This window comes from Ursus maritimus, unplaced genomic scaffold (genome assembly GCF_017311325.1).
Source record: "Ursus maritimus isolate PB19 unplaced genomic scaffold, ASM1731132v1 scaffold_24, whole genome shotgun sequence".
NCBI classification, from domain to species: Eukaryota; Metazoa; Chordata; class Mammalia; order Carnivora; family Ursidae; genus Ursus; species Ursus maritimus.
In genome coordinates, this window is record NW_024424897.1 from 10,966,098 (window position 1) to 10,993,498 (window position 27,401).

At 36.6% G+C, this 27,401-nt stretch overlaps 1 protein-coding gene across 1 annotated transcript in view; it reads left to right on the forward strand.

The window, feature by feature from the left end:
• Positions 1 to 3,746: 3,746 nt before the first annotated feature.
• Positions 3,747 to 27,401, forward strand: part of ABCA5 (ATP binding cassette subfamily A member 5) — a 68,928-nt gene continuing 45,273 nt past the window's right edge. Inside the window, exons 1-9 of the mRNA XM_040640321.1 lie at positions 3,747 to 3,854; positions 15,968 to 16,084; positions 17,092 to 17,296; positions 19,186 to 19,347; positions 20,212 to 20,300; positions 22,021 to 22,250; positions 23,837 to 23,978; positions 24,914 to 25,102; positions 26,565 to 26,712. Of these exons, the coding sequence (XP_040496255.1) occupies positions 15,983 to 16,084; positions 17,092 to 17,296; positions 19,186 to 19,347; positions 20,212 to 20,300; positions 22,021 to 22,250; positions 23,837 to 23,978; positions 24,914 to 25,102; positions 26,565 to 26,712 (1,267 nt within the window). The 5' untranslated portion in view covers positions 3,747 to 3,854; positions 15,968 to 15,982. The remainder of the gene's footprint in view (positions 3,855 to 15,967; positions 16,085 to 17,091; positions 17,297 to 19,185; positions 19,348 to 20,211; positions 20,301 to 22,020; positions 22,251 to 23,836; positions 23,979 to 24,913; positions 25,103 to 26,564; positions 26,713 to 27,401) is intronic.

A 27,401-nucleotide genomic window follows, 5' to 3' on the forward strand; every position in this document is an offset into this window, starting at 1 on the left:
TTTATCTTTATATTTTAGCACAGAGTTCGAGTTGTTAATATAATTTTGTTTCCTAGTCCTGTCTTCAGAACAGAACTTTGGCTACAATTATCCAACTTACTTCGAGTGTACTTAATTATAATTATATCAAGCCATTATGTTGGAGTCTCATCCACGAATATCAGGAAAGACTGGATTAAATGCTTTGCTGAAATTAATTTCTATCATGATTATACAATTCCCATTTTAATTCAAAATCACATAAAAAAAGAAGAACAGTATGACTTATCTTTAGTTAGTCTAGTTCTTAGTGACCACCAACCCGTCTTCTAAATGTTCACAAAATATATTTAACTGTGAACTCTGGAATTTTACTTTTCTGTTTTAAAGCTTTTAGTGTCTACCTCTACACCAGTTTTCGAACGCAGGTGATGTGTCGTCTTTCTTTCATTTTTTACAGTTTCTCTGAACTTACCAGTCATGGATCTTAGGTTACCCGTGAATAGCTGTGGGATGTAATTTGTGCCTGGAAACGTGAACTTGTTTGAAACAGATAGGTGCCTGACTTCTGTCCCCTCACGTCTCTCGAATTTCACTTCTTTCTGTACTTCGTTTCACCTTTACCACCTTAAAGTCCATTTTCTTTACTGAAGAAAAAACACACAGATCGAGTCAACTCTCCTTTTTAGCCTTTACATTATTCTCTTAGGTAAATTGATAATTTTACGTTTATAAAAGCCTAGGCAGGCATAATTATTTCTCTGTGCCCTCTATCATACTCCGTGCTTGTTAAACCCATCTTCCCACGTTTTCCTCTTGAAGGTACCAGGTAACTCCAGCCCTCAATGTTTTCTCTACGGCACTTTATAGTTTATACCACAGCGTTTAACGGTGGAACAAGTATCACCTTCCATTTGATGCTCTTTAATTATGTATTTTGTTGTCTCTTAGAATAGTTGTTGACTTCTTTGCCTTTTTTTGTTCAACTGCAAAGTCAGGGTTCTTGCAAAGCAAGAATACCAGGTTCTCCATATATGCTGTGGGTTAGCTGAGTTTTTTAAATATCAAATTCGGCTAGGTATTCTTCACATATTAATCTCCTTGACTAATTTTCCTGTATTAAAAGCCAAGCAAACTAAAACTACCTTTAGAAGTCGTTCTCATCTCCAACCTTCCACCGATTATTAATTAATCATTTCTCTAAGCTATTTAATAACAATCTCAGCCCCATTTGAGATGGCAGTTTGGAATTCTATCATTAAAGACACAAGATTCTCTTTCTACTTTGTCAGTCAAGGCTGTGTTTCTTTATTTGTCTGGCCTTATTCTAGAAAAAGATTCTAATTTGAAGCTCTTCTAAATTATACCTAATTTAAACCCTGAATTTAGAAACCACATCCCTTCTCTTGGCACTTTTTTTAGCTTGGAGAAATGGTAAATGTTTAAAAACAAGAAATTATAAAAAGTGCTTAATAGTGATAATTTAAAAATGGTATATGTAATTTTCAAAGCATTGATAATCATGCAAAATAAGGTACTGATGTAACACTGGGAAAAAGCTTCATTCTCTTTTCTAAATTAAATACTGTCAAAATTCTGGTTCACCATTTATTTTGTTCAGCTAGGCAACTTGTTAAATCTCAGTCTATGACTTCTACGATCTATGTATTCCCATGTGATTTACTTGTTTAAAAAATCTATTAATGAGATATGGGGATTTGGGTTGCCGTCATGACAACCACGCAGGATGGCTTGTTTGCTATTTCTTAGATACAGAAGCTCAGAAAGGAACATCTTCCCTGCAGATGCTTATTTAGTACTGGGACCTGGTAACTATGGAAATTTAGATTGAGATTATGTGGCTAAATTGTTTACAAGGTACACAAAAACCAATAAATAGCTGTCTCAAAGAGACAGTAAAATATGTTATGGTCAATATATTTTTTTACAGCAGTTTTTTAATGTAAAGGTCTTAGTGTTCTCTCCCTATAATTCCCCAAACCATATTATTATCCTGATTTTGTGATCCACCCTATAAGAACAATGTAATATCTTCCCTTTCTTTTATTACGTAGATTTTGTTGAGTGAGTGGTGCTATTTTGTGGGGATAATAATGACAATAATATTTGCTACCTCTTATACAAGTGGTTTTTCAACCCCAGCGTTATCAACAACACGTAACGCACACTATGATGCGTAAGACCTGGAAATCCAAATTGATATAAGAAGAAACTCTTAATCCCAGACTACTTACAATTTAATTAAAGAGACAGTACATAAGTAAAATGATGGTGAACAAGATGGGGACATGTGTGCAGTTGAGGAAAGGAAGATCATTTTGCCTGGAGTGAGTAGGATTTCGGGGAATTAGGTTTTGGTCTTGAAACAAGAGTAAAAGCACCAGCAGACAGAATGAATGACAGAGAGCCTTATAAGAAGAGGAAACTCAAGAAACGAATGCTTCGCATGGTGATAGAAAAGATGAAGAGACTTCTGAAGTTAGAGCAGGTTGAGGTTACTAGTGAGAAGTACAATTGCCGAGTTGAGGTGACTATGTTCCGGTAACACATTTTTACCAAGTTTATTTATCTTTGACCTCCATCGACACACGTGTGCACAAATCCTAGACCATCGGGAATTTATTCTTCTGAATTTGTAACTAGTATGTCTTAGATACTTCAAAAGACAAAAAATATAGGGCTGAATAGTTTTTATTACCTGCCTTCTTCAGTTTTCCTGCATAGTTTCTAGGACATTTCTATTTCCCCTCCTGAGCTCCCACTGCCAGATTTTTAATCATCATGGACTCTGCTAAACCTCTTTGAATTTCTCATTTAATCCGTTGGGTAGGAGAAATAAAACCCGGTTCCTTGATTTTTTCCCCCTTTTTTGGTAGAATTTAGCAGCGACGGTTGGAGAGATTTGGTTTAAATTTGAGAAGCAGAAAAACAGAGATATGTAAAAATACATGGTATACACAGGATTAACAGAATTTTTAAAAAGTCTTTAAATAGTTAAATTCCCCCAAAGTAAATAACTGCAAGAAATGTGACCGTATGGAAATCTGGAGAAGAAAATCTGTAACGCGAGCGTTGAGCTTTTCTTTCCTTTACAATAACTTCTGTCTACCATTTAGGTCACTTTGGGCAATAAAACTCAAAACATCGGTTTATATTTTTAGCAAAAATAAGTGCGGTTTAGAATCTCCCACAGATGCCTGTGTGTCAGGCCGTTTGGAAAATTCAGGATCCGCCACATTCCCAGACTCTCCTGAGGACACTTAAGAAAGTAAAAGCATCCTCGGTGTCCAGATGTCTCAGGTCGGTGTCTGATGGGGGAACTAGGCAGCAGTTGGGAGAGAACGAGGACACTGCAACCCAGACACTGCAGCGGCGAGGACAAGGGGCAGTGGAGTGAAAGGAAATGCAGTCCTGGGAGAGGGCCACTCAAAAGCCGGGAAAGACAAGAAAGGGTTCCCTAAAACTTGATGCCACGGGGGAGGCTAATGGGAGGGCTGCAGGTCAAGGTCAAACGCCAGGAGGCGGCAGCATTTGGACTCAAACGCTAGCCCCTGACTTCAGGCCCGTTGTTTTGCCTGTGCCTCCAGGGAGAGCATGCCGAGGTCTCCGCAGACCATACGGATCCCGAGCTCCAGGGCCCGGGCCAGAGACACTCAGGCTCTGCGGCTGGGCGCGCGCGCGCGCATGCTCGGGACTCAGCGCGCCCCCATCGCCCCGCCCCCTCGGAGCCCCGCCCCCAGGTGCGCAGACCTCACGGGTGCTTCAGCCCCACAGCCCTCGCGGGGACGCGAGGGGCTGAGCGCCGGGAGCGCGCGTGTCCGCAGATCCCAGTCCTTCGGGAGCCCCGCCCCCAGGTGCGTTCGGCAGGAGGCGGAGCGAGGCTTCCGGCGCGGCGCGCTCCCCTCGCAGGCGCGCTGCCGGCCCTGCGGCTCTGGGGCGCAGAGGGCCGAGCGGCGGGGGCGCGCGCGCGGAGCAGCGCTCTCTCTCACACACACTCCCATTTCCGTCACCCGCGCGGAGCGTCTCCCCAGGCGGAGCGTGTCCCGGCCTGACCGCACTGCTGCTCGGCCCTGAGGTGAGGGGGGCTTGGAGGGCAGCGGCGCCGGCGGCTCGCCCGCGGGGACGCCGCCCCTTCGGGAGTGAGGCGCGGAGGAGAGGCGGGCGAGGAAGAAGGGTGGCGGGGAGGGGGCCGAGGGGCGGGGTGCTGCGGGCCTCGGTGGCTGCCCAGGCGGCGAGCAGAGGGGGGCGGGAAGAGCCCCTTGGTGGGAGGAAGCGCGGTTTGCTGGGGGCCGCGATGGGGTCGCGGTGGCCGCTGCCCGGGTGTCGCGCGCGGGTGCGGGGGGCGTCGCGGGACGGCTGCGGGTCCCTCGCAGGGCGGCGGGAGAGGGAAAATGCTGTGCGAGTACGTTTCCCTCCAAACGCCTCAGGCGCTGAGCTCTGGTCACTCCCTGGGGCTCTCGCGGCGCTTCTGACCCTGGTGTTAGGAGAGTTTGGGTGAGAGGAGAGTGCGCAGTTCTCATGACATGATTTGGGGGGAAATGCCCTGATTCCTCAAAAACGCAAGGCAGAGCTCAGGCACGAAAAGATTTCCGCGTCCCAGAAAGCTGGTTAGGCGGGAGGTATCCATGTATGGGTTTGAGGCGCTAGTAGGTCGGAGGGGGTTTTCTCCTGTGCGCCCGAGGCTAACATGCGCCTTTTTGAAGAAGTAAGTCAGAAAGAATGAAGATGTGCTTTCTGTCGAGGACATTCGGAAGGAACAGAAGGGGAGAAGAGATGTGTCGGATTCCCAACTGTGAGCCCGGCTCCGTGTTAATCCCATTTCGTCCTGACCGCAACCTCTTTGAGGTTGGGTACAGGTTGAAAATGGGTCACAAAGAGGTTAAGTGACTTAGGAAGGTCTCAACTAGCAAAAAGGTGGAACGGAGATTCGAACCTAGGGATGCCTGACTCTAAATTCTGGTGCTTTCTTTACCCACCGTATTTTGTGTCTGCCCAAGAGAGCCGTATAATGGGTGTCTTCAGGGAAGACTCCATACAAGAGAACACTGTTAGGGCAGTTAAGGCCCTTGGGATGTTTGGGTTGAAATGAAACTAACAAGGCAATAATCCTTGACTGTGTGCTGTTCCAGTTTGTTTCCCTTTAAACAGGGTTTGGAATAAGCAGTTTTACAGCTGGGGTCAAAGCAAATCTATTAATATTATACATGTTTATTTCAATGTCTTTCCTATTCCATATACTGTGTGGGAAGAGTACAAAGATGAATACAGTTTTTATAATCTCTGCCCTAGGGTTCATTGAGAGGATGATCATGTAAAATAATTTTGTAATATTCTAAATCATAATCTTTACTAGCATGCGAATTAATTGGATTTAAATAGTTGTGAGCTCAAGCTTTTAGGAACCTATTATATGTAAGAAAAGGGATGGGATAACTGGTTATGTGGACACCATTGCATTGTTTTCCCATTCAACAACAAAAAAATATGGTCATAAAATTCAGGTTAAAGAATGTTGACAGTATTTTGCTTTATTATTACATTAGCTTCAGTAAATTTTAAAACACGAGAAGAAGAGAGTATTTATGATTTACCCCCTGTTAAGTTAAATTTTATGGTGCTTTTATTAGTTGAGAAACCAGTGATGTAATTTGGCAGGAATTTCTTTCAGGTCATCTGCCAAATATATTCTTAACCTCTTCTTCCAAAAAATAAACCTTAAACGCCAGATTCTGTTTAAGCTTTTATGGTTCAGATTTTTGACTAAAACAGAGTTATCAGGTTAGCCAGAAATGGAATATTATTGAAATATTTAGCATTATTGTAGGCATAGTTATAGGTGGAAGGATAGTGGGACATTTGGAAATTTCTTCTGATTGCTTCAGTTTTTTAGTGAAGTAAGAATTAAGGTTTTAATCTGAATGTGATGCTGCTGGTAGAAGTGAGTGGTGGTTTGGGGATTGGGAGAATGGATGGGCTAGTGAAATACATGATTACCAGGCAATTAAACAATTATTCTTAGGTATGAAAAACAAAGTAGAGGAAATACAGGGTACTCTATATGGGTGCACAAAGTAAAGGTGTCTAATCTAATTTTGCGTACTGCGTGTTTCACAACCCGTCTCCAGTGCCTGTCTTTTCAGTGTCATCTAGAGCAATACACCTGCCCCCTTAGCCCCAGTTCACTTTGTCCATGCCTCAGCCATGTCACAGGAATCCCTGTTCCTTATACAAGTAAAGCCCTTCTGGGACTCTAGCTTGCCCCTTCTTTTTCCTTTGCCTGAAATTTCCTTTCCATTCTTTCCCCAATTGGACTTATTACATTATATTAAATTTTATCTATCTGCAAAGTCATTGACATTGTCTATTTTTCCCCATTGTTTGATGCATAAATTTTAGTAAGTGTTCGATGAACTGGCCACTTTTCTTCTTTCTCCCTCCTTTAATCTATAACAGGGGTCAGCAAACTTTCTGTAAAGAGCCAGATAGTAAATATTTTAGGTTTTGTGGACCATATGGTCTCTATCAATTAACTCTGCCGTTATAGCACTAAAGCAATCATAGACAATATAGAAACGAGTGAGCATGGCTGTGTTTGAATAATACTTTATTTATAGTCATGAAATTTGAATTTCATGTAATTTTACATGTCACAAATATTATTCTTTGATTCCCCCCTTCCCTGGCCATTTAATAGTGTGAAAAATACTCTTAACTGTGGGCTGTACAAAACAGGCGCTGCCCTGGATTTAGCTCCTACCTCCTTCATGGTAGTTGGCAGACCTTTGATCTATAAGGACTCTTAGCAAGCCCTGATAAAGGAATTTGCAGTAAGAGGATAAAGCAGTCTTTTTTGGTCAAGAATCTCATCGTCGAGTTCAAGATTAAGGCATGTAAACAAAAATAATGAGGACACAGTATGGTTACTGCAATTAGTTTACTTATTGGATATGGAAGTGGAAGAAAGTAGTGATAATCATCTTTGCTTGGTGGACTAGGAGTAACCTCTGACAGTTACCTGTTGGAGATGGGTAACATTTTCAGCAAAGAGCCTTTCCAGAAATCTTTGAAGCTTGCTAAAAAGGTGATTGACCACATCTCTTATCAGGATGATTCAATTTCTTTATTTTATAGGATATAATCTTCATTCATTTCTCTCAGAAATAAAACTAATACATTCCAAATAATTTCTAACAATTATTTCTAACAGTCCTTAACATTTTTTATTGCTTTTAGAAAGGTAAAATATATTTCACATCAGGTGTAATGTAGTAATCAATATTTCTTTAATAGATGAATAAATAAATATTTGATATTGAATACTGGGTTATATCATTTCTAGTCTTAAGTCAATTATCAGTACATTAGAAAAGGAAGATAGGCTTTAGTGGGCTTTGAATTTTCTTGCAGTTTATAGATTTAGTATGAATTGTTTTTATCTAGGAAAGTTAAATATTTGATTAAACCTTTAGTGATATTAGGTGTTTAAAACTTATCTAATTATTATTAAAAGCTCTACAGCAAACATAATGCATTCCCCAGGTATGCTGTTGAGCAATGGAAGTAACTTAAAATGTTTAAGAGTAATTGTGTGCTCTTATTTCTGCGTATCCGTCATTGTTTTTAGCATTGTTTTAAGAATTGGCTTTGTTAGGCAATTAAGATACTGGTCTGGTACGTCTTTGTGCTGGAACTATATCAGGTATTATAAGTTTTCCAAAAAGTATGATTTGTTAAAACTATGTCGTTAGAAGTTTTATTGTATTTCAGTTGTTAGCCTGTGCTTTCAAGGATCCTCTTCTGGTATATGCTGCAAAAGAGAAAGTCCCATGTGTTGTCTATTCAGAAAGCTCCTTTTGATGTTGTGTAGTCCTCTGCACCATTCACAGCTCTGCCGTGGCTTTCATGAACTCCATCACTAGTGAGTGAACTCCTGGATCCTGTTCCCGCTTACAGACGATGTCAAATGTGGGGCTGGCTAAGCATCCTTTCTTGCCTTTTCCTTTTATTCTTTTGAATGCCTTTATAAGGCTATAAGGTTTGAGATAATTAAAGAGAATTATAGTGCATAAAGAAGACATTTAGAGCCCTGTGCTAAATAATTTAGGCTTTTCTTTTGGTTTAGGAGAAGGCACCTGACAAGTTAAACTCTTCACAGATGTCCCCTCGCTGGCCACAACTCATTTCTAACTTTGAAGCCTTGTTTTCATTTACACACGTCTGTCAGAAGCACCACTTGCATGTCACCTCTGCTGGATGGATCTCCACCTCTTTCAGGAAACCTCATTCACCCACCCATAGAAGTTGGTCTCATCCCAGAGACCATCTGTTTATCTTTCGGTTCAGTATAGAAAGCACAGCCTTCCCACGTCTTTCCTCCACTCTAATTTCCCATTTGAAATCCTGCAGAAGAGTTGGGGATGAGGGTGAGAAGAAAGGACTTTTGTGATTTACCCTACCAGTGGGAGTCGCAGGCACCCTTTTTTAATTCTTTTTCTTTCTGTCTTCTTCCCAAAGGGCAAACGTACTCAGAGCCAGTATGGTCTGGACACTGGAAGAGGAAGCAAAATATTTTCCCAAACACCCATAATTTGCAAGGAATCTTTTACAGTAGAGTAGTACTTCACATTATTATGCAGAGCAGACGTTGCCTGGTTTATCCCAAAGGCCCCTTTCAGTTGGGCCTGCTTAGACACTGTGGGTGGTGGGGGTGAGGAGGACAAAATAGTCCATTGTTGTGTCTGTTTACAAAAACCTGCTATAGCTTTAAAATTACTGTTTAGATAACATTAAACTAAAAAGTTTGTGAAAAATCAATGTTAAGAATGTTTCATTTTTTAAGAGCCAGACCAGGTGTTTCATATCACGAAGGAAACAAGCAGCCAATTGGATTTTCTTCTTTAAGATGTTTGAATAAGTTGAATAGATAGAAGTTCAGGGTTATTGAAATGTAACGTTTTCACATGATTAGACTAGAGCTTGTGAATTTAAGAAACATTACTATGTTTAGGCCAGTGTTATGAGCACACTGAAGGTGCACACACCAAGTTGTGTCTTTCCACAATGTCTGTTTTATTCAGTCATGAAGCAAGGTTAACATTATTATAAAGGGGTTACAGGATTCCAAACTCAATGACATTTCACCATGTGATTAACTTGGCTTCTTAGCACACAAAGCAGGACATTAGACAAGTCGCACTGCAAACAAGATAACACAGAGGGTAGGAAGTTAACGAACCAAACGTGAAGTCGGTATGTAGGCTCACAGTTGAGATAAGGCATCTGTTTTGTCCAGGTCAGCTATTGGCACTTACTGCTTACTGTGTTTGAGCAGTGAAGAATCTCGGTTCCTTTCGGAGATCAGTTGGACAGAGCCTGCAGCGGCAGCTGCCTTTTTAAGTGGTCAGACATAGAGGGGTCAGGTCTGAACAGTCTGACAGTTCACCGCAAAAATCCTCCGTTTTTAAAGGGATTTAATCAGTCTTGGGCCCCCGCAGACCTCCTCTGCTTCTGCTTGGTATCAGTTCGGAGTGTCATCAGCTGCTGCTGATCTTGGTGATATCTCCTAGCTGCAGTACCTTTAATTGATTGTGTTCTTGTTTGACACAGGCTCCTGCGTAGCATGGGTGACTTCATCTTGCTCTCCACAGTCAGTCATACTGATCCATCATTATAATTTTATAACAGATTTTTTTTAAAGATTTTATTTATTTATTTGACAGAGAGAGAGACAGCCCGCGAGAGAGGGAACACAAGCAGGGGGAGTGGGAGAGGAAGAAGCAGGCTCCCAGTGGAGGAGCCTTATGCGGGGCTCAATCCCAGAACGCTGGGATCACGCCCTGAGCCGAAGGCAGACGCTTAACGACCGTGCCCCAGGTGCTCCTATAACAGATTTCTTAATCGTTTTTGGCTCTTTGCACTTTTACCATCCATTCTGGGAGATTTCCTTATTCAGCATTCTTTCTAACTCACTGATTTGCTTCAGATGCTGTTCACCCCATCTACTGAGAATTTTATTTCTATTAATCTGCTTCATTTCCAGGTTCCAGGTAGCTTTTTTTTTAATTGCCTTGTTTTCATTTCATGGATATGATATTCTTTGTTATCCTTTTGAGGATATTAGTTGTACTGATTTTCAATGTGTATGAATACTTGCCATACATCAGACACCATTTTCATGTATTTTTATTTACGTGTATTAATTCTTTTAGTCATTCTAATAAACCAAAGAAGTGGATACTATTATTATTTCACTTACAGATGAGAAAACTTAGACATAGAAAAGTTAAATAACTTGCCCAAAGTCTCAAGAATAGTAAGTGGCACAGGCTGGATTCATGTTTTAATTGGTTTGCATCCAGAGGTCACACTCTTATACTGTACTGTCAGTTGTTGGGATTGTAGACTTCGGTGTCTCCTCTTGGTATTATTTTTATGTAAATGCTTACTGATTTCAGTTTCTTTCAGCATGTCTGAAGATGCTGCTTAGATTTACTATGGCCTGTTGTTTTTTTTGATTGTGTGTGTGTTGGGGCAGGGGACAACAGTGCCAGCCTGCTGAAAGTCAGAAGCCACCTAATGGCTTGTACTGCCTCTCAATTTAAATACAGGCACCTGCTCTTCCAGAGGGAAGTAGACGAAGAGGTGAGGTTGGGATTTTACCTGATAAATTAACCTCTTCTTTAAAAGGTATTATTTTAATTCAAAATAGAAATCTTTTTAAAGATTCAAAGTCAAATGTAGATGGAGTATCTCCTTTCCATAAATATTAAAACAGCTGTTAGCCCCATTTACGTTTGCGTTGATTTTGAATCTTTTTTGGTGGAGGAGAATGACAGATGATAATGGATCAACTCAGCCTCAGATTGATGAGATTATCTAGCCAATAAGTAGGAAATACTCCCCAAGAGACCTGGGGACAACGTAATGCAGGACGATTTGACTAAGGAAAAGGATGAGGACAGAAAAATCTACCTAAAGAATAGAGAGCTCAGGAGCAGAAGGGAAACAGCATGAAAGCATCTTATGCTTTGGAGGAAAGGACATAAAACGGAGAATTGGATAGACACCAAAGTGACTTCCTTGATTAGTTACTGTGTGTTCTCTTCTATAGAAACATTACCCTGTTAATATTATTTTAAAGTAACTTGAAGAACTCTACATCATTCAGTGGTTCTCAACTTTTTATCTGCCCTTAGGCACTCCCAATAGTATCAGTGGAATTCTTCACTTTGTAAGGAGGGGAGGTAGACAGGTTTTTAACATTCCCCTTTTCATACTCACTTTGAAAATCACTCTTGTCCTTATGAATACTCCGTTACACTGTTACATTAGTTAAGTGTTTTTGGTTGTGAGGAACAGAATCTGATTCTTGCTAGCTTATGTGAAAATAAAATTTATTGGGTGGATAACGGCATTTCACATACTCTTAAGAAAGAAAAACCAAGTTTTGGGCACAGGAGGTATCATACTTTAGGGGACAGCATAGTACCAAGAGTGCATGAACTTTCTTTCTTTTTTTGTTTTTTAAGTACGCTGTATACCTAACATGGGGCTCAAACTCAACGAGTCGCATGCTCTTCCCACTGAGCAACTGGGGCCCCTGAATTTTCTTTCTTAAACGTTTCCATTAATGTAACTGTTTACATGAGTCCAGTCTCCTGATTTCTTGAAAATTCTGTACTGCCAGGAGAAAATTGAATTGATACAGATCAGAGGTGGCTGTAGAAGTGGTATGGGGATGGGAATGGTTCGTGTATCTCTTGGCATGGTGGGAGGGTGGAGGGTGATGTGTTTTTGAAGTAGTGTTGGGGTCCAGAGCTGACGGCCAGTTCTTGAGAGGTCTTCGGTTTTATTAAAGAAGTGGGACAGGACCCTTGGGCAGGACCGTTGGGCAGGAAGAGCTGCTGTCCTGGGATTGTGAGGGGCAACTGATTATATACTTTGGGGTTGGGGGAAGTAAAGACAAAGGGAAGTTTCAAAAGGATTTTCATATGCTAAAGAAGACTCTTAGGATAGTGGAGGCCTGGCTACTGTTAATCTGAGGTAGTTTTTCCCTCTACCAAAGTTTTAACATTAAGACAGTTGGGAGCTTCCTGGAGGAATGTTATGCTCTGCCTGCCTCAAGTTATTGTCGATGGGCTGCAGGTTATAAGGACATTTAATTTTATCTATATCTCCTTCTGCCTTTGTTTCCCACATCAGAGGGTAGAAGTAAGTTTTGCTGTAAAAAGCCCTGACTAGTGGTGGGGTGGGTGCAAGTTTTCATGAACTTCAGACAAGCCTGTTAAAGACAAAAACCCTGAGTACAAGGAGCAGTTCTCAAGGAAGAAAAATATTTGTGAGTCCATCAGCAACTTTATGAGGAGCCTGTTTTCTAAAAATGAAGACTTACTTAAGCATGCAGCATTCAGTTTGAATGAATAATTCATTGGTGCCCACTAAATCAATGTGTTTTGGCAGATAATGAGAATGTTCTTGCTGTACTGGTTAATGTTTCTGTTTGTGTTGTAGTAAATCATCCTTCAATGAGTAGTTTTTATTTTTTTGTTTGTTTCTTCTTTTTGGCCCAGAGATGATTATCAGTTCTTTACAGAATCTGATATAACGTTAATGAGATGTTGGAAGAATTTATTTTTAATGTATCCTCCATTCTTGACTGCTTTATTAGTTGTTTTTAATTTACTTATTTAATATTTTTTGCAGTATGTTTAATTGTGTGATTTTTTAAAAAAGATTTTTTAAAGTAATCTCTAAACCTAGTGTGGGGCTTGAACTACCAACCTTGAGATCAAAAGGTGCATGTTTTTCTGACTGAGCCAGCCAGGCACTGCTATAATTTTTTTAGCACATAAGTAACACGTATTAATAGGAAAATTGAGAAAATGGAAAAAAAGCACAAAGAAAGTAAGTTGTCTATAATTCCGTTGTTAAAATCTTTCGTCTTTGTGCACTTAAAGAGAATACTTATTTAATCGAAACTTAATTTATATTTACTTTTTTGAGTAAGACGAGCTGCCTCTAAAATGTTTCCTGCTTTTTTTTTTTTTTTTTTAATCTGGGTGGATATGGTCAGTCAGCTTGGAATGGGTTGTTCTTGTTTTGGAGGGAGGTCACACTAGTGGCCCCCATCAACTAAGTTTATATACAACAAGGCAACAATTAATGTTCTAGAAGATGGCCTAACAGGACTTTTTTGTTGTCTCTTTCAAGCTGCCGTCTCAGTACCCTTTGGTGTGTAGAGATTCTAGGTTACTGGGGTAAGCAAATTGGAATAAAGACCACAGAGATTGCAGTTGAGACTCTGACCACTTCTCTTGAGTTCAGCTTTAATATAACCTGTTTGAGAAATTGAGAGAGCTCCAAAAGAGGTCCACTGGCAGAAGGAGCTCCAAGGACCTTCAAAGGGTAAAGTTAGGCTGGAAGAGGAATACTGGACCTGTGACAATGATTTAGGTCATACTGTTTTTGTTTTTAAAGATTTTATTTATTTGAGGGAGAGCATGAGCTGGGGGGAGGGGCAGAGGGACAGGCAGACTCTGCATTGAGCCAGCCTTGGGGCTCAAGTCCTAGGACCCTGAGATCATGACCCAAGCTGAAGTCAGATGCTTAACCGACTGAGCCACCCAGGCGCCCCTAGGTCATACCGTTAAAAAAAAAAAAAATTAAGGTGAAATTTGCTTCTATCACTTCGAAGTAAAACCCCTTACTCATTGAGCAGTTTCTCTACATTCTCTCCCCAGCCTCTGGCAACCACTAATCTCCATTTTATTTCATTTCTATGGCTTTATATATTCTGGAAATTTCATATAAGTGAAATCACATAATGTTTGATCTTTTTGTCTGGCTTCTTTCACTTAGCATAATGTTTTGGAGGTTCATCTAGCATATGTCAGTACTTTATTCCTTTTTATGGCTTAATAATATTTAATTGTGTGTATGTATCACAATTTGTTTATCCATTCATCTCTTTATGAACATTTGGGTTGTTTCTATTTTTGGCAATTATTATTAAGAGTGCTGCTAAGAACCTGCGTGAACATGCACATGATTCCCTGTATTCAGTATTTTGGGGTATATACCTCGAAGTATTCTTTTGGGCATATATCTAGAAGTGGAATAGTGGGGTGATATGGTAATTCTATGTTTAACTTTCTGGGGAGCTGACAAACTGTTTTCCTCAGCAGTTGAGCCAGCATTCCCAGCAGCAGTGTAGGAGTATTCCAGTTTTGCCATAGAGTTTCTTACGAAAAATCTGCTCTCCTTCAAGTCATTATTCCTCTATAGGTAAAACATGGTTCTGTGACTGCATTCAAGATTTTTTACTGTCTTTATTTTTTAATGTTTGATTATGATATGTATGGATATGGATTTACTTTGATTTATACTGTTTGAGATTCACTAAGCTTCTTGGAACTTACAGATTTTTATCTCTTGCCCAAAATATTTTTGATCATTAACACTCTTTCTTCTCTCTATTCTGGAACTTTGATAATTTGAATGTTAGACCTTTGTTGTTGTCCATGGTTCTCTAAGACACTGTTAATTTTTTTAAAAACCTATTTTCTGTCTGTGGTTCAGGCTGGATAGCTTCTATTAGTCTGTGAAGTTCACTGACTTTTTCTCTTATCTCTGTTCTACTGTTGAGCCCATTCCATGGGGTTTATTTGTTTGTTATTGTGTTTTTCTGTTCTAAAGTTTCTATTTGGTGCTACTTTATGTCTTGTTTCTTTGCTGATATTTTTTATTTTTCATTGTTTTCCAGAGCGCTTGCTGTTGTTTGCTGGAACACTTTTTAAATATCCACTTTAAAGTTTTTGTCTGAATATTCCAAAATTTGTCATCTTGGCATTGGCATCTCTTGATTTTTCTTTTCTTAATAGAGTTGATATTTTCCATCCACTTCTTTTGCTGAGTTGTTTTGGATTGTATGACACTGGGTTTTGTTTTGATTATACGGAGAGTGTTGATAATTTCATCTAGCATGCTGCCAGCCTGGTTAGGTTCAGGTCACAGGTTTCATGTGTGCATTCTTTGAGCTGTGGTTCTAATTTCAGTTTAGTTTTCAAAAGCCCTTGTAGTATCGTTTGAATCTGTCCTGTGTAGGCCACCTGATGATCAGTCTGGATCTGGGCAGTAGTCTGTCTTTTAGTTCAGTTCCTCAGGTCTTGGGTACACAGATCCGTGTGTGCCCAGCTTGGGAGTTAGTCCAGAAGTTAATAAACAACTTTATCATGCTGGTTTCCAGAGCTCTCCTTCATATTTGTTCTCCCTTCTACTTTCAGATTCCCTATGGCTTCTCATTTCCATCCTACAGCCAGAATGCTAGGGTTTATTTGCCCCATTGGGGCACACACTTGTGCAACTGCATCCACCACATCCAGGGCCCAGTGGCAGAGAATGAGAACGCCTTGGGATCTGGCTCCACCTTTTTGGAGCTATAGCTCCACTTACTGGAGAGAAAGGTTTCCCTGCCTCAGAGTTGGGGCTGCATTAACCTTTCATTACTGCAGTCTGACACTGTTATCAGGTAATTGCTTGGAGATGGGGGCAAAGGAGAATGTAGAAAAGAAAAAAAGATTGGGTATTTTTGCATTCTCCCTGAGCAAAAGACATTCCTTTCCGAGTTGTCAAGCCAGAACTAGAGAGCTTTAGGACCTTGGTTTTTCTGCCCCAGTGCCTACTTCCAGTGCATTTCAGTTTGGGGGATATGAAAAGAGAAAAAGTGGTGAACTGACTGTTGGTTGTGGGGATTCTGAATTCTGGTTCCTTCTTGTTTCACGTGCTGCTATGTACTTTTCAGGGTCTTCAAATTGCTGTTTCATGCTTTCTGTCCAGATAGGAGAGACAGCTTGTAGTATGCTTAATTCCATCTAACCTGAGACTGAAACATCTATCCGTTTGTTTTTGCTATTAAATGGCATGTGCTTGATTATGTGGTTCCAGTTTTTTTCATGTTCTCTTTTAACAGACTGATCCAGAAAACATGGCTACTGCAATTAGGGAGGTGGGAGTTTGGAGACAGACCAGAACACTCCTACTGAAGAATTACCTAATCAAATGCAGGACTAAAAAAAGTAGTGTTCAGGTAAGTTAAATGACTTTCTTATGCCTTCTTGCAGTTTTTGCACTGACATATTCCATCTTTAAGAGAGGATTTATTTTTCTGGATACATTTTTATTATAATTTTATGTCATTAGGTCTCTCTAATGTGCTTGGGAAGTAAAAACTTGTGTCAGCACACAAAAGTACCTAAATTACCTAATGCTTTCTGAATGTTAAACATTTTAATAACGATTCATAAATTTAGTTAATTTCTGATATCATTGTGTAAGTTTGAATTTTTAGACATGTATGTCCCAGGTTTCATGAAATTAAAAAAATTCCACAAAAAACTTTGGAATATTTTTCCACAGTTTATTCCCCATGACTTCCCATCTTTTGGGTTCTGGATTGAATTACCCAAGATTACTAAAATTTTGTCACATATTTGTTCTCAACAAATATACATTACTTTAAAAGATAAAAGAAAGTAATAACTCTGGCTAACCAGTATATTGTTCCTTTTCTGAAGCCAGCATAACAATTAACTGCAAGGTAAAACAATAGTTTATCCCTATTCAATTTAACAGAGTATGGTTTTAATAGTAGACATTTAGGTATAATTAAGGCATGAGTTTTAAATCAGATTTGAATAAAGTAATTTTTATGGTGAGCCCTATGAGGGCTGTTTGGTAAGTTAATTTAAATAATGTTATATGGAAGTAAATTTATTATATTTTACATTTAGTAATCTAAGATCTTTAAATATTAGTGTTTATGTCATTTCATTTATTATGTGACTTGAATTTTAAAGCATTTCAGTGAAACTGAATGTAAAGGAAAAATTGTCTAATATTCCTGTTGAGTTAGGTGAGATGCTCAACACAATATTTTTTTCAGGATAGAACTGCTTTTACTTTTTGTGCTTAAGAAAGGAGACCCAAATTCCTCATGTTTTTTCCTTAGTATTACATTGTTTGCATAGAAATCTTGATGATATTTGCTGCCATTGGTATACTTTGTAACCATCTTGTTTGTCTCCTTTGTTATAGGAAATTCTTTTTCCACTATTTTTTTTATTTTGGTTAATATTAATTAGTATGATGCATCCAAATAAGAAATACGAAGAAGTGCCTGACATAGAACTTAACCCTATGGACAAATCTATTCTCTCTAACCTAATTCTGGGATATACTCCAGTGACTAATATTACAAGAAACATCATGCAAAAAGTTTCTACTGACCATCTTCCTGAGGGTATTGTGAGCTTATATATGGATTCTATCTATAACAATATTTTTCTGCTTGCTTTATTGAGTAAATTACATTCTTAACACTTTAAAGATATGTCCCTTTGCCAAAAATAGTTTAATAAAAATTGTTAAAATCATTCAATCCTGCTGAAGCATGTTTTATAGGTCCTGATATTTTATATTTAATTCTGAGACCGTTTATAAAATAAGCACATTTGTACAGAATAAAAGATTTGAAGGCATATTTCATTTTGATTCTGACTCATATAATCTAGAGGTATAAAGATTACAAAGCAGTAATCATTTCAGACTGTCTTGCCTATTTATGGAGGTATATGGTGTAAACAGAAGTGGTGCATATTTGGAGACTATGACTGTGGCTAAGTACCTAAGTCTATTTCTCTCAGTTTGTACTTCTCACAAGAAATAGTCTGGAAAAGAGTGTGAGTGATGTGGTACTAATGAGCCTAAGGTGGCTGTGAGAGAACCCAAGACAAGAACTAGAGAAAGTGACAATTTATACTATGATGATTAATTTAATGAAATGCTAAATTGTTGAAAATAACAGATTAACATATTGTCTTATATCAGATAGTTTTTAATTAACTTCTAGTATGTACCATCATAGTTTTGGATAATGCATCACTGAATGAATAGATAATGCTTATACAATCAGGAACCAGATAACTTTTTCCCTGTTGGTTTCTTTCTTACTTATTACTGTTTAATATCTTATTAGTATATGTTTGTTGGTTTACTGAAGCATAAGTAGCATGGATAAGCATTTAGCAAGCCAGCTCGAAAAACTGATCAGAAACGTTGAGAACAAAATTCTTTGGTAATTCTGAGTTAGAGGAAAGCATATACACCAAAGATATCCAAGTCAGTACGTATTAACTTAGAGGCTAAAATAGTAGAAATATATATAGATTTTTTTTTTAAAGTTCTGTCTTTGTAACAACAGAACTGTCTGAAAGTGGGACATGCATCCATATATGGTAACATGACTGGTAAGATGTTGAACTAACCCTCTCTTTATTCAGATCAATCTGTGTCCACTTAAAGGTCCAGAAAAATCATGACAATTAACACTGAAGTAGTACTTTATAATTTACAGAGCATTTTTATGTTTGAAATTGCATTTGATCTTAACAACCAGTGTGATCAGCTAGGTATCAAGGATGAGGATACTGAAGTTTGGAGAATTAAATTGCTTCTCTCTGCTCACACAGCTAATAAGTAACACAGTTAAGCACATAATCCTATGTTCTTCCATTTCACCACATGATCTGAAGCTTCTGTAGTGAAGACTACTTGCTTGTAAATAAAACTCTAAGAAAATGTTAAAAAATTGGGATTAGCTGATGTGAGAGGAATCTCAGTAGAGATTGTTTTCTCCATATATCTTCTAGGAAAGGAACAAGCAATATGGGGTTGAACTGGCAATTTTTATTCAAAGAAGAGTTGTGTCTTAGTTACCAGAGTACATATTTGGTTTCTGAGGATAATGGAATTTTCTTCTTCAGAAGAAATATTTGAAAATAAAATATCTATTCGCTTATCAAGGAGCTATTTGTATGCTTTACTTTGAAATAGATCAATGAACTGCATAAACTGCATAATAAAGTATGTGCTAAACTTCATCATATTAGTAACTTATGTGTTACACAGATGCATAATTTATGTACGTAGATGACAGCTGAGAAATAGTGTCTGAAATTGTACTATTATTCATTATCATGTATATTTTTAGAATGGCTCTATTTTCTTGAAAGAGAATAAAACAGAAGTGCTTATAAAATACTATATTCATCAAATATGTTAAATTTGGTCTATTGTTTGGTAATAAGCTTTTAATTTGTGACTTAACTTTATTGCTACAATATTTTACAGTCATAATTACTGAAGAATATGCAAATGAAAAAGAATTGTTAGTATCCAGTCTTTCTAAGCCCAACAACTTTGTGGGTGTGGTTTTCAAAGACTTCATGTCCTACGAACTCCGTTTTTTTCCTGATATGATTCCAGTATCTTCTATTTATATGGATTCAAGAGGTAAATAGCTATAAGTAATCTTCTAAATCAAATAAATGCATGTCTTTGCTGCTTTTGGTTCATATGCAAAATTTGATGGGGTCCAACATTGGCATTTTCAATTGTACTTAATTGTTCAGAGAAGAAAACTTCAAGTGTAGCATAAATATATATAAACAAATATCTGTCTACATCTACATGTAATATGAAATATAATTTATATAACATCCATTTTAATTTTAATACATTTATATTATTTTAATGACAATAACAAAACAAAATTTTATCTTGAATTATATGACTTTCTGAATTGGTATTTTTTTCTCCATGTAATTGTTTTTCACATGTGGTGTGCTACATATCTAAAATTTCAAGGTCTTGGACCAAGACCTTGTTTATGTTTATATCATGGAAAACAGCCTTCAGTGCTTAAACCTCTGAAGAGATTCTATCAACCACAAACATTTACTGAGCAGTGTTAAAGTCCCTCATGCTGAATACTGAAGTTGTGACTTAATTCCAAAAGGCCCTTAGAAAAAAAAAATTTTTTTTCCTGTCTTTTTAACCTGGACGTGTCCTGGCATCTGGAAGTGCTTTGAATCTGATTACATCACTATAGAATGACTTACCTTGAAACAGAAAAGTGACTTATTTTAAATAACCATGTTTACAGTTAATTTATTTCTATGTAACTCTTATTTCAAAAATTTCAAATAAATAATCAGGAGTGTGCTGTTCTCTGCCTTCAAAGGGCAATTGCTTATTTTCTTCGGTTCTACGGAGATTGATTAATTATATTGCTTTAGTAACCCTCCATAGGTTATCTTTAAAAGAAAGCACTTACATGTTGTGCAAATACTTACGTCTCACATTTTGTCCCCATAGCTGGCTGTTCAACATCATGTGAGGCTGCTCAGTACTGGACCTCAGGGTTCACAGTTTTACAAGCATCCATAGATGCTGCCATTATAGAGGTAACTATGATGAAGGAAGAATAATAAAGCCAAACCCTATATTTAAAAAAAAATTTATTTATTTATTTGAGAGAGAGAGAGAGAAAGCCAAACCATATTTTAACAATATGCCCTAAATCTTTACAGTTAGGATTTGGTTTGTGTACTTTCAAATGTACAGAATACATGTTACACCTCCTTTAAGAGGAAAGATAAGGAAGAAGTCATGTTTTCTGATTTAATATCTTTCAGACCCCACTTTTATTTGATGGTTTCTAAGCATGTGAACTTAGCATTCCATATATCTATATTGTATCTGTGTTGACCATAGGTAATATTTTTGAAAGATGTATAGTTACAGACTTTTCCCCTTGAATAAAAATAAGTTAGTTTAAAGAAAGTCAGTATTTTTATTCTAATCATAATAGTAGATTTCATTTTTTATGTAACAAATATTTATCACTTATTTGCTACGGATCGTTTTTTTTTTTAAAGATTTTATTTATTCATGAGACGGGGCAGGGGGGCAGGGGGGCAGAGGGGCAGAGGGAGAAGCAGGCTCCCTGTGGAGCAGGGAGCCCGACGATGGGCTCATGGGATCATGACCCGAGTTGAAGGCAGACGCTTAACTGACTGAACCACCCAGGTGCCTGCCAAGCATTGCTTCTAAGTGATATACTAATATGAATTCATTTAATCTGTAGCAACCATATGAGATTTGTGCTATTACTGTCTCTATTTTACATATGAAATTGAAGCACAGGGAGATTAAGTGACTTTCCAAAATTCAGTTAATTAGTGGCAAAGCTAATGCAAACTTTGGCTTTTTGGCTCCCAAGTTTGTGTTTTAATACAGTACTGACACTAGGGTTGTATATAACTATTACAGTTATAATCTAAAGACATGTTTAGACCTTATTGAGTGTCTCACATTTTAGTAGAAAAGAATAGGAGATCTTGAATAGGAGACCTATCTCTGTTAGTCATTAGACTGCTATGTAGTAAAATAACTACAATTATAATGCTTTACTTGACAGGGTTGTTGTAAGAACCAAATGATAGGTGTAGGGTTGTCTTATAAACTCTTACAAGATGGTATAAATATATTAATATTACCCAAATTCAATAATATAGAAGTTTAAGGTAAAGACAGTGAAATATAGGATCTATATCACTTTGAGAATGTTACACTACTTATTTGTGTTTTAGCCAAAGACCTTAGCCATCCACAGCCCAGACCACACTGGATGGATCGGCAGAACAAATCTTATTTTAGACAAGATAGAAGTATCATATGGCATAAAGTTTCATTATTCTGTCTATACATGCTGCATATATAGATTTAAAACAATAGGACATACTATTTAAAAGATTTTTTTAAAGAGAGTCTTTCATGGTACTAATAATCATTCCTTAATTCCTCAATTTTATAAATGCATATTTTTGTTAAGATGTATATAATTGTCTGCTTAAGATGATAATTGTTCAATTTTATTTTCTTCGACAAGTTATTTCATCAAAATTTATAGCCTTTTCAACTATAGACTTTATGGTATGCTACCAGAATGAATAAAGCAGTAATATATGCTATATCATGATATTGGGGTCAGTCACTTTATTTCAGATGTGGTTTTGAGGATTATATTTGTAATAGGTTCATACTAAATTTGGGGGTGTAATTGTCATTTTATTGGGGGCCACTATCAGAATTAAATTCATGGATTGTATTTTCCAATTCTAGCTGAAGACCAATGTTTCCTTTTGGAAGGAACTGGAGTCAACTAAAGCTGTCATTATGGGAGAAACTGCTGTGGTTGAGATAGATACCTTTCCCCGAGGAGTAATTTTAATATACCTAGTTATAGCATTTTCACCTTTTGGATACTTTTTGGCAATTCATATTGTAGCAGAAAAAGAGAAAAAGTTAAAGGAGTTTTTAAAGATAATGGGACTTCATGACACTGCCTTTTGGTATGTTATTATAAGTTTATTATTTAGTATGATTAATAATTAAGTGTCAAGATCTTCAGTGTTGTAATTTTGTAGTTCGCTCAATTTGAGGAGGTGCTGATCCTTTTACTTACAGTGATTACTTTTGTCTTAAAATATGAGACTAGGCAATAAGCTTAGCAATATATTGGCTATTTTTTTTACCATAAGGGAAGTGGGATTTGGAAAACTGATGTTGATATTACATGTTTAAATTTTATTTCACATTTTGTCTTAATTGATGAGGTGTGTTCTATGTATTTCAGTGTATAGAACATATGAGGTATTGGAAAGTTAGAAATTACGTGTTATAGTCTTCCCCCATAACATAACTTATGCATGTTATTAAAAATTTAATTAAAATGATTGAAGTTTGCATATGTGATATATGGGTTTTCCCCCTGGGGAAAAAATTATTTGTGTGAGTTAAGATGGAAATAGACAAAATAACTTATAGAGAAACAAATTTGAAAAATGTTTTCACAAGTGAGCTTTCATGTGTCAGCATTTTTATATAATGATTTTATAGAGGCATGCATTTTTATAAATAATTCTGAGTGAGTTTTCCTTACTTTTCCCACTGTGTAGTAGGAAAATTTATTTTGACCTCACTTTGGGGGAGAAGTTAATACTGTGCATGTGAGTTGGTGTTATAGTCCATTTTACAAAATTATATTCCATTTAGCCCAATGCAGCAGTTAATGATAACACTTTAATAATGACACTTCACATAATGGGGTCATTGTGTATAACATATTTTCTTTGCATGTTTTTTTTCTCCTGTCATTTGAGTAGTGATTGGTTTTTAAGATGTGTTAAATTATTAAAGTGCTTTGTGAGGAAGCGGTAGTTGGAAACATTTAGGCAAATCAATTTCTTAGTGCCTCAGTTTTGCCTCTCTAAATGATGGAGTTAGTTTTGGTAATGGAGGTATCTTTTTGTCCTATTTCAGTGCTTTTATGGTAGCACACATTAAATCATGATCTGCTTACATTAAACAAACAAACAAACCTAAGTACTGTAGCAATTCCATTGAACTCTGATTTGGGAAAACATTTTGAATAAATATAGTGAGTCCATTGTTGATCTTGATCTTACATTGTATAAATGTAGTATGTTGTTGATTAGTGACTGTGTTAATTAGTTGATTAGTGTTGTTTTAAAGTACCAAATGTTGTCAGGAGTTTAATTATAGCCCAGGCCATAAGAAAACTGTCATTAAACTCTTTTGTATTTTAAGAAAATCGGAAATGTTGCACATTATTGAACTTTTGAGAATATTAGATTTAAATTAGTCATGAATTGTTATTAATTTGTAAAGTTTTTTTGACTCTTAAAAAGATAATCACTGTTTTATCTCTATGTCAGATTATACTTTTACCTTTAACTTAACTAATGTATTTTTAATTAGTTATAAGAGCATTAATTTTCAGTAAATGAGCATACACAGGAAAGAATAAACTTAATTTTAAGAATAAAATTGCTAAAATAAAGCTGAAGTTTTGTTTGAAATGATTTTTCAACTGTTAAAGCCTGTGCATTTAACCATGTTTGTATTCTCGTTTTAGGCTTTCCTGGGTTCTTCTGTATACAAGTTTGATTTTTCTTATGTCCCTTCTTATGGCAGTCATTGCAACAGCTTCTTCGTTATTCCCTCAAAGTAGCTGCGTTGTGATATTTCTACTTTTTTTCCTGTACGGGTTATCTTCTGTGAGTATTTTAACTTGAAGTGGGAATAAAGAACTGTCACAGTAATTGATTAATATAGCAAAGTATTATTCTTTGGTTAACTTAACAGTTGATTTGTTACTAGGTTACTGATAAATGAATTGTATATAGCATCATTGTACCTCCATATTTTTAGGAAAGGTACAAAATAGTCTCAAATTTAACTTGTTTTCATATGTCTTTCACATACAATTTCTGAGTCTATCTTTTACTATCTTCATATGATCAAATTATGTGTATAACTAAGGTTGTCTAATACCAGACTTTTTTCAAACCCTTTGTTTTTATGAAATCCTGACTATTTCAATTTAATTTATGTGAAAGGATGATGATTTATAAGGATATGCCTTTCTAAATATAGTTCTTGGCAGTGTTGATATTCATTTAGTGTATTGGCTGAATGCAGCCTTTGTTTCCAGTGGTTCCAGTTTCCATTTTGATTGGCTTATATGCCTGTGCTATACCGGTTAAATTTTTTGATGATCATCCTTGCTCTTTAACATGATAACTTACAAACAACTCAGACTTCTATATACAATTACCTGATTTTGTATCTTATTAACCTATCGAGTTTAAAAGATACGGTCTCTGCTTAAAAGCTGGTTGGTTTATTGTTTTGTTCACATATGTATACATCTAACTGCAGAAACATGTGACTGCTTATGGTTTCTATAGTGTAGAGGTAATCATGTTTTCCTATAGATAAATTGTAGTTTTTAATGTTTGTCATCTTAAATTTTGTTATGTATTTATCATGACTTTACCTGAAAATAAAATACCATTGATTGCATTTAGAAAGTATTTCAATGAATGTAATTTCCAATGAAAATAACTTATTATTTCACAAGTAAAATTAATTTTATTTTCATACCAGTGTATATAAACAATGCATTAACCTTAATATTTATATTTTACAGATATTTTTTGCTTTAATGCTGACACCTCTTTTTAAAAAATCAAAACATGTGGGAATAGTTGAATTTTTAGTCACTGTGGCTTTTGGATTTGTTGGCCTTTTGATAGTCTTCATGGAAAGTTTTCCCAAATCATTAGTGTGGCTTTTCAGTCCTTTCTGTCAGTGTACTTTTTTGATTGGTATTGCACAGGTAGGTGATATATTTATCTTGCTTTCACTAAAAATTTTTTCTCTTCAGTTCTGTGAGGGCTGTTATACTACAATACATACTACCTTGGATTTGCAAAGAAATTATTTTAAAATGTCCACATGAGAAAGGAATGCTGTTTGAATACTGGAGTACATTTTATCTGGGTTTTATTTACATTTTCTCCGTTTCTAAGTTTTTCCTTTATATGATCTGTTTACAAGTTTTCTACTCTGTGCATTAGTATGTCTCAGTAATCTGTTTCACTGCAATAACTCAGTTTGTTAGAAGTTGTTGTTTTAAGCATCAGGTAATCTGGATTGCTCTATGGCCTGGTTACATTGCTACTTTGGTAAATTTATCTTGGATGTGTACCTGGCAGAAAATTGTGTGTGGAGTAAAAGAAATTTTCATAACTGTCTTAGTGAAATAAGTGGACCTGGTGGATTTTATTGGGTTTATTTTATTAGGGTTCTTGAGATTGTCATTCATCTAAATAATATTTATATTTATTTATTTTTAAAGTTTTTATTTGATTTTTATTAATCTTTATAGGGGCAGTCAGGTTCTAAGGGAAAAATTCTTAAGAGAAACTGCTTTATATAATAGAACATAAATTTGGTTAATGTATAAAGAAAAAATGTAATTACTAATGTAAGAGATGATTCATGTTGACTAGATAGAATATTCTGATTTGTGAGATCTAAGATAGATTGTTTATGAGCATTGAGTTAAACAAGTTTTAATTACGTTGGACCTAAGAACTGTTGTTTACACATTTTAAGGGTCCACTGAGTTCTCCTTCACTTAGAGAAGTAGAATTATAGATTCATATGTTTTGTTGGTTGTGAGAAGGACTTTCAGTGTTTATTTAACCCGTCTTCATTTCACGGATGAGGAGAGTGAGATCTAGAGTGGTGTGATTAAGGTTTATTCACCTAATGGCAGATTTGCGACCTAAATGAGGCATCAGCCTCTAGTATATTTCTTTTTGCTCTCTTACGTATATGTACTATGTACAGTGTAATAGTTGTGTTAATTATTCAGAATACCTTCTCCCTTTTCAGCATTGAAAGGATGATCATAATTTTATCCTCTAATACTTAATTTGTTTGACTTCCATGTGGACCATTTGTTTGCATCAGTTAGTATTAATAGCATACTTTATTATTATTTCATTTGATACTCCTCGCGTTAGAATAAAAAGCCCCAGGAGTGGATATATACTACTTTTAGAAACATAACAGTAAAAAGGATTGAAATGGATTGTTGTGATAAACTTATATTTTGGTAAGGCTTCTGTTGTTTTCTTTGTAAATTCATACTACTAAGTTGGTAGATTGTTTAATCTGTTAAAACGCCCAGTTTGGTTACCACCAGTCTGGATATAATGAGTGACTCTAGTGTTAGCTTTTAGTTATTTTTATCATTTTCATATAATAAAGTTGGTGTTTCTATTTTTCAGGTCATGCACTTAGAAGATTTTAATGAAGGTGCTTTATTTTCTAATTTGACTGAAGGCCCATATCCTCTAATTATTACTGTTGTCATGCTAGCACTTAATAGTATATTCTATGTCCTCTTGGCTGTCTATCTTGATCAAGTCATTCCAGGTATGCAGGTAGTTATTGGATTTTACTTTAAAGATTCTTAGTTTATTTGCTCACACAGAGTCAACTTAAAATTTTTTTTTCTAGCCAGAGTACCCTAAGTCATATTTGTTGTCCAAGCTTTTAACTTAATTTTAAATAAGTATATTTTGTACCTGTGTCTTAACCACTAGTGAACATAAGGAGAGTCTGTTAAAAAGAGAGCAGTTTGCTTTGAAAACATTACGTCTCTAACTGAATTTATCTCTCTCCTTCCCTGTGTCAGTCTTTCTTGGCTAAAGTATTTTGCTTTTACCCTCTAAGGTACAAAACTATGAAGTCATCTTATAACTCCTACCATTTCCCTTATCTATTGTGCATCTCTAGCCAACTCCTGTAGATTCAAAATATTATTAAAATATCTAGCACTCCCTTGACTTTCCTTTGAGTTTCTCATTATACTTTTGTCTGTGTTCAGACCTGCGCTTACATGGTAACTACTAGACACAAGTGGCTTTTAAAATTTAAATTAGTTAGAATTAATTAAATTAACAGTCCATTTCCTCAGTAGCGCAAGTCACCTTCTGACTGCTCAGTAGCCACGTGTGGCTGTTACCATATTGCACAGTACAGATAGAGGACATTTCCATCACTGCAGGGATTAGGTTGGGCAGTACTAGTCTATACCATTGTAATGCCTCTCATCTCATTAC